The sequence below is a fragment of the Motacilla alba genome, chromosome 20, assembly GCF_015832195.1.
Source record: "Motacilla alba alba isolate MOTALB_02 chromosome 20, Motacilla_alba_V1.0_pri, whole genome shotgun sequence".
NCBI lineage: Eukaryota > Metazoa > Chordata > Aves > Passeriformes > Motacillidae > Motacilla > Motacilla alba.
In genome coordinates this window covers 7530644-7542999 of record NC_052035.1, presented here as the reverse complement: position 1 = coordinate 7542999, position 12356 = coordinate 7530644, and the positions used below count along the sequence as shown (strand labels likewise).

Below are 12356 nucleotides of genomic sequence, written 5' to 3'. Positions count from 1 at the left end.
TCTGCATCCTCCTCCCTCCTCATCTATCACTCACCTTCCAGCATGCACTGCACAGCTGGGCAGAGCAAAAGGATACTGATCAAGAACAAGAACACCTCCACGATCCTGGTTTTACACCCTCACCACATGGAACAGCAAGGCCAATCCAGGTGGACAGAAATGAGCATGTTCCAAATAGCAGTGCACCAGAACAACCACCACAGCGTGTCTCTCACTCTAAGGATGGAGCCTCTCCCCTGACTACTTTCTGTCTGTATTACTGGGGAGAGCTGAGGGATGCAAGACATGCCCAGGAAGAGCTTTCACACCACAGGCTAAGAGCCACACTCACAGCCATCATGTCCTGCCCTCAGCACAGCTCCAAACAATGCAGTCTTTCTACACCAAACTGAAAGGATGGGCTGAAACAAATCCCCACCTGTTATCCCTACCTGTGGATACCAAACTCATCCTAGGAGTTCCACCTCTTGCTTTCAAGGATGGAGTGGCTGAGCTGTACCACAATTAGCATGTAATTTGTAAGTCATTATAGCACAAAGTGTCTGCTGAGAATATTTTATTGAATAAACCTGGTGAGCATAATTTTCCATGGAACTATAAAAATATTAAACTATCTCTTGTCATTTCCTACCATCTTTAGAGATCATCAAGGCTATTGCTGCCACCCATAATTATACCTCATTTTAGAGAGAGGTAAAGGCCACAGGATGTTGCACCATTTCCTACAGAAATAATTAAAGAAATTGAGAGGGGAACAAGATATTTTTATTAACTAAAAACTCTGAGAAAAGTGCTAAGATAGGCATCAGGTGTTGGAGACAATGCTCTCATGGACTTTGCTCCTGGGTTTCCCATGGCAATTAGGATAATCACCAAGTTATCACCTCTGAACCTTTCTGATCAGATTCCACTGAAGCAAACAAGGGGGTAACACTAAGAAGGGGCTCAATGACCTCATCCTGTTTCACAGTCCAGATCAGGGTGCAGATTATTACAACTGTTCCTCCTCAAAACAGCTGGCTTCAGAAATTCCTCCCCTCCCTTCCACCCTCAACTCTTCCCCTACCATCACTGCCATGGGCTGAAAAGCAGGGCTATAAACCAAATCACTAAAATAAGCCAAGCTAAAAGAAATAAAAAGGAGGAGAACTGTAAGAGCAGGAACTTCTTATGCCAGCTGCACTACTAAAGATAAAGCACTCAGTCATTCCTTGTGTAAGCAGCTTTTCACTCCTTGTAATGCAAGACTTACACCAGGATACTCTGTCCATCAGACTCAGATCTCACTCTCGTTAGTGTAGGCTGAACCTGTAAAATCTCACCAAGTATCATTTTTCCATGGGGCAGGGAGAAAGGTGAGGATCTGTATACCAGATTTTTGGGGTACTATGTCCTCTACTGCAAGGGAAAGGCCAGAAGTCCCCCAGTGACAGAGCATGGTTTCTAAAGTGTTCATATAATCCACCTCAGCGATTCATGTGCCACAAAAAGGAACACTGAAGTGTCCCATAAATCCTGTCACAGCCAGACAGTGCCATGATGTGACAGACAGAGTGATGGCTTTTGCCTATTTCTGTGAAGGGAAAACACTTGAGCCACTTCAGATCTCAGGATGTCCCACTGACCATCTGATGATGCTACAAAATAAAACTAATGATAATTCTCCAAAAGTGTTCCAAGCTAGGAATGAACTTGAATACCATATTTTATACATGTTGTGGTCAATATGTTGCACCCACGAGATGCTTCTGCCAAATCCTATTATTAGTTCTAATAGAAAGTAAAGAATTGAGGTCCATTTATTTTGGATAGAGGAGGAGAATTTGACATTCCTTAGTTTTACTTCTCTTATGCATTTAGTAGACACGAATGGGTTAATATTATTAATTGAAAAGCTTCCCCAAAAGCGTCTTCACACTCAAATTTCCTCCACTCCTGCTTTGTGCTGGTTGTTTGCTACAGATGTTAATGTTTGCAGGCTGCTCCGGGGTGTTCCTGGATAAAGGGCACATACCCTTGCTCTGCATGTGGTATTTCGGGGCTCTGTACAAGCAGCCCCAACATACTACAAAGCTTCAGCTGAAAAGCTCCAATCTGGTTTTTGAATTCTAAAGCCCCCACAACACCAAAATGTAAAGAATAAATAATTTCTTGCCCTGTACTGAGGAGGAAGGACAGAGCACGGAAGGAAAGCAGGAAAGGGTAAATGCTGTTTTCCTCCAGGCCACCGCTCAGCGGTGACGCTGCCACTGCCCATATGGAGCCTGAGTGCTGGCAGCAAAAGCAGCTCCATTCATCACTCACTCCCGTGCCTCTTCGAGCAGCAGCAGTGCTCCGATGCCCTCGGAATGTTTGGCAGTGCCCAGAGAAGCAGCCTTGGCAGCGGGCAGGCAGCTGTTTGTCGGGGCCTGGCGGGGGGCTGCTGCCCGTGGCACTGCGCGCGACGGCAGCTGCAGCCATTGCTCTCCGTCCCTGCTAATCAATCTCACACCCTCCCCAGCACTGATACAGATAATCTTGTGGGAAGCTGGCCAAGCTCTCTAACAGCTCTGCAAGCTGCTTCCTGACTCCAGCCGCTCGCTCCCTTTCAAAAGGTCTGTTCCAGCTCCAGTTCCAAGAAAGTGCTGTGGGGTACCAAGGCTCGTGTCACTCAAACGTTCACTGCTGGTGTGCAGAGAGCACACAGCCCTTGGCTCCTCCTCAGCCAACTCATCAACACAGACACTTTCTCATTGCTGATCACAACTCTGCAGACCAGGGTAGGAGGCCTCACACATTATCATGTAATTGTCTCTCTGCATTTCACCTGCTCTCCATCTGCCAAACCAAGCAGGACTGCAGCCAGGTAAAACTGAAGGCAAATTGAAGCACTGACAGACTTAGGTACTTCTAGTAAAATTCACTCTAAGAGACAGCCAGAAGCACTTGTAGAGAAATTCTTGGCCCACTTTATCTGACATTGCCTAGAACTTGGAAAGTGAGGCAACAGGAATTAAGAGGAAGAGCACAGGTATGAGGTCACCTGAGAACAGTGACTGGCTGAGCCAGAAGTCTTGCACAGATGACATGGCTGTGCAGAGGTGTTACAGACATGACCTGGCAAAACTTAAGCCATACGTACATGTTTCTCCCCATCAATCTTCTTATCAGCTGCCTGCATGGCATCCAGGTACTTAAAATACAGTTCCATCAGCCTATCAACCTGCAAGGGCAGAAGAGAGAGACATAAGCAAGAAAAAGGAACAATGCAATCATCTTTAATCCTTCCTGCAACTTTGTTTTTCTCTCAGCTTCAGCCTTCACAAAGCAACAGGCAGCTCTGTCCAACAGGCAGCTCTGTCCCTCCCAGGAAGGAATGTGTTACAGGAGGGTGAAGCACACTGGATGAGCACACTGGGGCTGCAGGCTTTTGGATGTCATCCTGCATGGGAGCCCAGTCCCACCAGTGCCAGATAAACGGCAGCAAACAGACACGTGTCCCCAGCTCACTCTCTGTGCTGTGCTCCTCCAGGCTCCTGGTTTCCCCAGTGGACTTGTCTATCTGTGCTGGTTGTTCCAGCTCCCCCGCTCTTCTCTGAACTGCGTTAGGGCAGCTGAAATCCTGTCTAGTAATTATCTACAATTGGTAGAACAGGTTATGAAAAACACCTTTAAAACACACTAATGAGGAATACTAAGGAACCAGTATTTTCCCAGTGGCAGAATTTACAAATCCCTTGGGATCCCTGGTTTGCAAATGCTGTTTCTTTTCTGCTAAGCTTTGATCTATCCACCACCATGTAAATATTTTGGGAAGAATTTCCCAGAGCAAACACCACTAAAATGAAACATTCTAGTAGAAGAGTGGAGAATGCTAAATGTGTACCATGGCAACTCCTAAACTCTCTGCAAAAGAGCTTCACCAGACACAGTGGCACCTTTCCACACTGTCCTGATCTCAGAGCCAGCACGATGTAACGCTGCAGATTGTCTTCTAGGCTTCTAGGGCCAGGTTTCAGCAGAGACACAACCCAGGACAGAATTGCTACTACCATAGGCAAGAGCACCAGAAAACAAGAGCACAAGGGATGTGGAGGCCATGCACTAAATGTCCAGTTTTGCAGTTTGTAGATACAGTGTGAACAAGAGAACAAAGGTCTGTGACAGCAGAAGTCTCTGCAGGCAGGTACAAGGATGGCTTTTTGTAACTCAGCAAGTGCACCAGGCACCCTGGGCAAGAACCCTCCCAGTCCCAGAGACTGAGACTGAGAGCACTCACCTTCTCACTGTCATTCTCTGTGAATTTATTCAGTAACCGTGTCCTCTGCTGCCCTCTCAGGTTTCGCAGAAGGGAAGCCAGGATGGAACAGACATGTTCTAGAAATACAAAATGAAAATTGCATGCTGAGATCAGGAAGAGGAGCTCATTTCCCTTTGTAACATGCCATTAAATTCACTATTAACACTCCAGCACATAGCTGTTGATAAGCAGAACCCTGGTTTCTTCCCATCATGGTGAGAGGAGACAGAGCAGCAGTGAGAGCCACAAGCAATGTTTGCACGGACAGCTCCTCATTCCAGCCCTGCCAGTGAGGTCTCCTCCTCCTCTGCCTCAGGGACCTAAAGCACCTTACATAGAGAACAAGTTTCACTCTGGTTTTCTCCTCTTTTGTGCCTAAAGGAGCCCTGGCCATAACCAGCATCCAAACGACCCTCAGGTCACCAAAGCAGGGACAGCTATTGAAACAAGAGAGCTGGAGAAAGGGAATAAGTGCATTCCTGCAGAGACTGAAGAGGTATGAGCTAGTGGGAAAATTCTCAAACCAACCAATTTCATTTAAAGAAAATCCCATCAATGAATACAAATGGGCCACAACAAACCAGAAACGACCAAATAAACATGTTTACAGTCTTCTCAATTGCACTCGGGGGTCGTATTTTTCAACACAAACCAAGGAGACAAGTAAAATTCAAGGCTGCAAGCACACAGGAGACACCTGTGTCAATGTCCCACTACTCTGAGAGGTGGCTGAGCCACTCTCCTCAAGCCCAAGCACAGCAGTGCAAAGCAAAGGAGAAGGGCTTGAACTTCTTTCCCTTTCCAAACCAGTCAGTCCAACTTCCCACCTGCACCACTGCATTAAACACAGACCTGCTGGTTTAGCCACCCTAGCTTTTCCACGATGTCCTCACTGTAACCTTGCTAATTAACACTGATGAAAATTAATGGCCATAAACAGTTCCTCAGCCACGGCGGCAGGGAGCAACGAGGCCCCAAGATTTGATATTTTCAGAGGGGGAAACACAGCGTGCAGAGGAGAGGGATCACCATCTCATTGCTGTCACACCACACATTTCCTCAGCGCTGCCCGGCCCAGAGCTACGAGCAGCCCTGACGGATCAGTCCAGCACAAAGAACCAGCGACACCACCATGTTTGCTGGAAGCTCCTGCTCCCTACTGCCTAGGCCCTGGAAGGTGAAGGCACGCAGGCTGCCTGGCCAGGGTGCCTGTGCTCTCTGCTGCATGGATTATCTGCATCCTGCACAAGGGCAGCACGAGGAGAGGCAGCACAGGCACACTCACACCCCCCCATTTCATTAGCTGCTTATAAATGGAGCTTCCTTTTCGAAACAGATTTCTGCCTGAGGTGGTGTCAATTTTTCATGTTCCAAGGAGATTGGGAGCGTGGCTGGCAGGAGGAGCAGGCAGATAACAGGTTTATCGGGTGGCCGCACCGTGTGGCTGCTCCGTCATTCCGACAGCCCAACGGGGGTGAACGATGGCTCCGGGGGCGTCAGAGCACGCTCCCACTGCACACAAACTGTTACTCCACAAAAAGCAACACCAAATTAAGTGTTGACATTAAAAGCACCGTAAAAACCTTCAAGTTCTTGCAAGTTCCCATTTTCTTGAGGAGAAAGAAATTCAACAAAATGAAGAAATTTTTCCCCATATATGCCAACATATGCTCTGCTGGTTTAGGAAGAAGTCAGCATTCTGTATGTCACACTATTTTCTTCCCCAACCTTCTTTTTTTGGAAGTGTTGATGCAGCATTTTAGTAGCAGTATTCTCACCCATGATCTATCTTCATTGCTTTTTTCCAATATTCCTTTACTAGGAAATGTATTTTAGCCATCATTTTTGCTTTGGTGGTTGTATGCAGATATTTATCCGTTTTATCAATAAAATCTTTAAAACTACTGACAAGTCGAAAGGAGCTGACACAGAGGTTTTGAGAACAAGGTTATTCTTTCAACATATCACTGCAGAAAAATCCAAGAAGTATTCAGTTGCCTGGTCAAAATGTTCAAAGAAATATTTTACAGAAATATTTCTGAACTACCTAAACAGGTTTTTTATCAGCTTCCTGAAAAATAACATACTAGTGTGCTTTATGCTGCACCCCAAAATCAAGGTTATGCCTGATAATGCAAGTCCTGGCCCAATATATACCAACATCCACAGGCAAGGACATTGGCCAAAATGAGGGCAAAGCTTGATGGAATGAGAGGCTGAGTCCATGATTCAGTGGATTAAAGTGTTTGCACAGCCACGGGAAGGGAGAAACACGAACCTTGGGGTGCAGGTTCCCACAGATGGAGTCTCACCATTTTAGCATGGACTGACCCAATCTCCATCTCACATGGGATTGGAATCACAATATTTGCCCAGGGTTGGATCTCCTTTGGGAAATGGTAAGCAGCTGATGCTGTTTTGAGTCCCCAGAACACAGAATCTGCAGCTGCCTGGCTTTGATCTCAGTGCAGACAGAGGCCATGAGCTGTGCATTGCCCCAGGGTGAAGCCACAGGCAGCCTCCCTGCTACAGAATATTCTGGGAGCTTCTCCATAGGAATGTAACACTCAGCCAAAGTCCACATCCCTGCACAAAAGGCATCTCGCTTCCAGGGAGGGCGCACAAGGCCAGAGGCAGAGGTTGCAGATGAGCCCTATTTCAAATGACTAAATGTGATTCCTTTGAGAAGCAAACCCAAACCAAGCTGTGCTGAAGCACCACAAAGGTGCCTTCACAGAAATAACAGGTACCAGCTGGCAGCTACTATGCATCAAGAACAACTTTTTTCATGCAAACATCCCAAAATCCCTTAAATTCATGGATGTGGGAAGATGGGAGGCTTCTCTCTCACCAGCCAGTAGCACTGCTGCTGCCCCATGGCTGGCTCACCTGCAAGCCCTGCTACTCCACACGATCCCAATCCTGCAGGGCACCATCCCAAACACATCCCAGGCTCTAGGAGGTCATATTCCATGTGCTTCCTGCAGCAGCACCAGGGTCCTGCTTGGCCCAGCATCACCTCAAGCTCTTGGGAGCCTTTCCCTCTCCAGACAGGCACAGAGACTTCAGCATGCAAGCAGTGTTTAAAACACCCTAATTAGATCGATCTTGACTTCAGCTCAGCGTGTTGGAATACAGATTAATCTATTCCATGGCTGGCACTGGCAGCTGCAACAGCAGGAGGTCCTGTCAAATCAAGCTGTAACACTACACTCCTCTGCCTTTATTATCCCCACCCCCTGCTTTTTTTTTTTTCTTTTTACATCTCATTATAATGGACATCTGCCTGGCAGGGGAGGAAGCTCAACAGTGAGGAAGAGGAGGCAAGCATCATCCTGCAGGAAGGGGTCAGTAGCAGTTCTGGGATGCCAAGGACAGCAGCCCATTGGAGGCCAAGCAGGATGATCTGGTGAACCCAGCAGAAAACATTTAAGAGCCTTCTGTCTTGTAAAGAACACTTGAAATAAAATGTAGTTTCTAATTAGAAGCAGGAAAATACTAGATAAAAAGCAAGCCAGCTCTCTGAGATACTTCTACCCCTCCTAGGCACACAACTCTGTGGCTTCAGGGCTGTTTCAGGGAAACCTGGATGAAGCCACTGCTCCATCTCAGTATTACAGGCAGCACTGGGACATGCTATTCCAGTGGTGTAGCATCTGATAACCTGACTTGTTTTCACGTGCGTTAATAATCTACATTTCAGAAGAATAACCCACTCGAGTATCACTGCATTTTGCCAAGAAAAATCTTATCTTAAAATACTGAGAACAAGGAAGAAACACCAATTTTATGGATGGGTGAGGGGGGGCCCAGGAGGGTTGAAAAAGCTCCACATGCAACAGCCCTGGTGAGCTGGATCCAGTCATCAAGCTGAATGTAAAACAAAATTCTTTCTATTGACTGAGAAACTTTATTTTTCTGATGTTCTTGCAACAGAGCACGCTCACTTTAATTGAGATAAATTTAACTCTGTTCTCAGCATCATGGCTCACTCAAATCACAGGTTCCTGTCGGAGGGTGATGGTGAAATAACAAATTGGCATAATAAAGTTCTGCTTAAACAGACTGATGCCTTCCCTGGGTGCTCACTCCTCAAGACCACCAAAAGAAAAACACCTTCTGCTGGCTGGCAGAGGGTGCTCAGTTAATACCAATAACTCCTTATCAGGCCATGTTTCTGCTGCTGCCTTTTCACTTCCCCACGCCCAGGGAACCTGGTTCTAAAGCAGACATTCATTCCAGGGGCTCTGCTGCCTTTAGTGCGTGTCACAAAGGACTAAGAGTATATTTACTAAGAAATGGGTTTTGTTGTTGTTTTTAAAGGGAGGGTGTTGCTGAGGATCTCCAAAAGAGGCTCTGTTATTGATAGAGGGCAAACAAGCAAAACACCCCAGCAATAGGAATTCTCCTTTGGAAACTGGCTGAACTAATTCTCAGGTTATCAAATTAAGCATTCCTAAGTAAAACCGACATCTAAGACAAGAGAAGGCTTTTAAATGAAGATGAATTGGACAAACATCCTTTTATAGTTCATTACACTCTCCAAGTGAGCAAAATTCGGCTGCAAATAACCATCCTGAGAAAGAGCAGGAGGATATACAGCCTGTCGAGCCAGCTATGATTGCTTCACTACAGATTCTCTAATTCAGGAGGAATTTGTGTTTTCTCCATTTTTAGCTCACTGAGACTGTTCAAGAATTTTAAACCAGCATCCAATGCTGTGACTTGACTGTGCCGAGAGCTGCTGCACCCTCATGGACAGAGGGACACCCCGACTCTCAGCTCTGCAGCAGGAAGGTTTTGGGAATGAAGATGCTCATAGAGCAACCCCCACATTTCAAAAGTCACAACACGGAAGTGTTATTTAAAATCTTACCCTCTATTTATGCCAAGAACCACCCAGAGGCAGATTTCTGTGCACTCCCTGCAATCACAGACATTAAAGGGACACTGCTGTTCAACCAGCACACAATACACAACCACACCTCCTACACAGCCAGGCTGGTTCTCTTTGTGGCTGTCCAACCCAGCTGGGCACTCACATGAGTACTGCAAATCCACAGACACAGGAAAACTCTAAGCCATTTCTGTCTTCAGCTGCAAAATATTTCTGGTTTGAGTTGCTTCACTGCCTCAGAAAGAGGGAAATTGCTTCCAATGAGTTTTCTTCTCACAAATCTAATATCCTAATATAATGATCTGTACAAACACAGGCAAAATTCAAATGTAGATAATGTGCACTCAGTTAGACACCACAGGCCCAATCTTCAGGCTCAGATCATCCATAAAGATGGTTAAGAAATTTTCCCTTTCTTTCTTCCTAATTACATAGTGTACATAAAGCATAAATACGTGCAGTTTGGATTTAAATTGTTCACAGGCTCCCTAGAGTAAAATAATTTTTAAACACTGACAGTGTTTAAAATGTAGCTAACCAGCACTGACACCTTTATACTAGCATTTAGAAAGGAAGAAATGCATTACAGAGAAGTTACTTTTATCAAATTTAATTTGGATTATAAATTTCTGCAATAAATAAAAGCTCAGCAAGTCACATTGAGATTTTTTTTTCACTGGGGTATTTATTATTTTGTCACATTCAGAACACTGCCTTAGAGACAATAAAACAAACATGGTTTTATAGACTATCTCTTATGTAAATAGCAACACTGCTATAAAATAAAGACAAGGGGATATTTTCCTACAACCATCAGATACATACAGAAGATTTGGTGCTCTGGAGATTGAGCATTGGATGTCCTGGGAGAGGTGAAGTACCTGGAGCCACAGTGGGTGCCAGGACCCCCAGCCTGGTGGCACTTCAGCCACTGCACACAGAGACAGAGGGACAGGCAGGACAAACCCTTCAGCAGAGCTGTTTGGAACCTCACCATTCCAGCAGCAATACAGAGAGGGCAAGCACAGCCCAGCCCCTCAGAGCTGCTTTAAATAAATACTGATGCCACTGCTGCAAAGCCATTCCAAAGAATCCTTTCATGGAATCTCTTCCTCCATTTGGCATACACATGAAAGCTCTCCTAATACAAGATCGTTCTAATTAATTTTTTAAAAACAGATTGAACACAGGATAAAGTTTTTATGAGAAAAGATGCAGACTGACCATGAGATTTCTTTTTGATCAATGAACAAAGAGATAAACAAAAAGCAGCATGTTCCTAGCACCAGAACAGCACAGAGGGACCAGTTCCATCATGCCACACCTGCACCATTTCCCTTAAAGCCAGAGGCACCCAGGAGCCTGTGCCATGTTCCCCCCAGGAGCAACTGCTGCATGGCTGGGGCAACACTCAGCAGAGTAAAAGCCCACAGTGTGCTGCTTCCACCGTGTCAGGACAGCGGCGTGACAGCCCCCAGGGACCCCTGCTGAACATCTCTATTACCTCCTGTCCTTAGAAATTCAGTAACTCACCTGCCCAGTGATGCAAAACAAAGAAAATTGGACTTACTACCACAGCCTTTTAGGGAGAGTTTATTTTAATAGAACTGATTTCTGGACTCATCTTAATGTTCTCCATTTCTTCAGCATGGTAATGAGACGGAGATGTGATACAAAGCCTGTTTGCATGGATCACTTCATTCTCCTGAGGCCAGATTGCCTTTTCATGCTATCACAGAAATAGTCAGGAACTGACCCTGTCAGGGCTTTCCAGACTAATCCTCACAGCAGCCAGGGCTGCACACAGGTATCAACTGCAGCCTCCAGAAGCAGCAGATGAGACAGAGATTAGCTCACTTTCCAAAACTGAAAAATTAAGTCAGCAGCATGAGCCACAGACTTAGACCTCTACCCAGAACCTCCCATTCCAGCTTTCTCTCAGAAAGAAGAATTAAACAAACCTCACTTTCACACTGCAAATGAAAATTTCTAAAACTCCCCTAAATCCATCGAAGCATAACTGTGTATTTTATTACATAAACCTGCAATTTTATTACATAACCTACAGAAACCAAACCTAGCTTTGCAAGTCCACTGAATAAACCCCAGACCACAAGACAGCATTTCCCCCTCACCATTATCTATCCAAGACAAGAAACACAAGGCAGATAAAGCCACCAGAACTGTCAGCAGGTGTGTGAACTGCCCTGGGGTTGGGTGACAGTGGCTTTCCTGCTCTCCACTGTGCCAGGAAAGCCACGGCCACACATATGCCCAGCCCATGCCACTGCCCATTCCTTGTCCTCAGGAGAGAGGACAAGCAGCTACCCCTAGCTCAGCAGCTCTGCCAGAGAAAGGAGCTGCTCAGTCCCAGCCAGGGCCTCAGAGAGCTCTGCGGGGACAGAGTTCCTCCCTGGTCTTGGGAGAACACCTGAGTCCCACCTGAGCTGCCAGGACAGCCCCAAAGCAGGGGATTTGGGTTTCAAGCTCCCATGTTTTTGCTATTTCCTTCCACTTTCCTTGGGCTTGCTGCAGGAGTTCAGGATGGATCCTAGGTATATGTGAGAGCCACTCACACCTCCTCAGCTTTTGACAATATTCACCCTCTGCAGAACTGAGCTGAGCAATGAACTGGCACAAAACCTTAAGCATCACTGGCAGTATGGCAGTATTTACAGTTTCTTCCAAGACATAGCCCATAGTCTATTTTGTTTCCCAACAAAATGGGAAAGGCAGTGTTACCAAGAGCAGGAGGGACTGACCACTCAGCTCAGTGTAAGGTCCCACAGTAACAGTTGTTTTATTCCACAGCAGATCTCTGTTAAAGCAGTTTTCTAGGGCAGAGAGTTAAAAAATATAAAAAGGGGAAAAAAAAGCAACTTCAAAAGCAATGCAGTTTATTTCTGCAATGCCTGATGTTCATTCAGTCACACTTCAGTGCTCAGAGCCATGAAAACACTGCTTTTGAGGTGACATTTGTAGTTGCCTCATTACTCTTTTCAAAAGAGTTTTGCATCAGAGTAAGAGCTTCAAACAACAGACTCTACAGGAGTAAAATAACTTATTAACAGCACATGAAATGGAATTGCCAGGAGCTGCCGATACCAAAACAAGCAGGACAAGTGTGCCCTCAACAGCCAGGTGTGACAGGAGCAGCAGGCTGGACACCCAGAGCTGAAA

The 12356-nt window shown here is 45.9% G+C and overlaps 1 protein-coding gene across 2 annotated transcripts in view; it reads right to left on the bottom strand.

Moving 5' to 3' along the window:
* CTNNBL1 (catenin beta like 1) overlaps positions 1–12356 on the bottom strand; it is a 47695-nt gene that overhangs the window by 8515 nt on the left and 26824 nt on the right. For both annotated transcript variants that reach the window (XM_038158908.1, XM_038158910.1), the window contains exons 12-13: positions 4259–4356; positions 3122–3202 (exon numbers count right to left, since the gene is read on the bottom strand). In XM_038158908.1, the coding sequence (XP_038014836.1) occupies positions 3122–3202; positions 4259–4356 (179 nt within the window). The remainder of the gene's footprint in view (positions 1–3121; positions 3203–4258; positions 4357–12356) is intronic.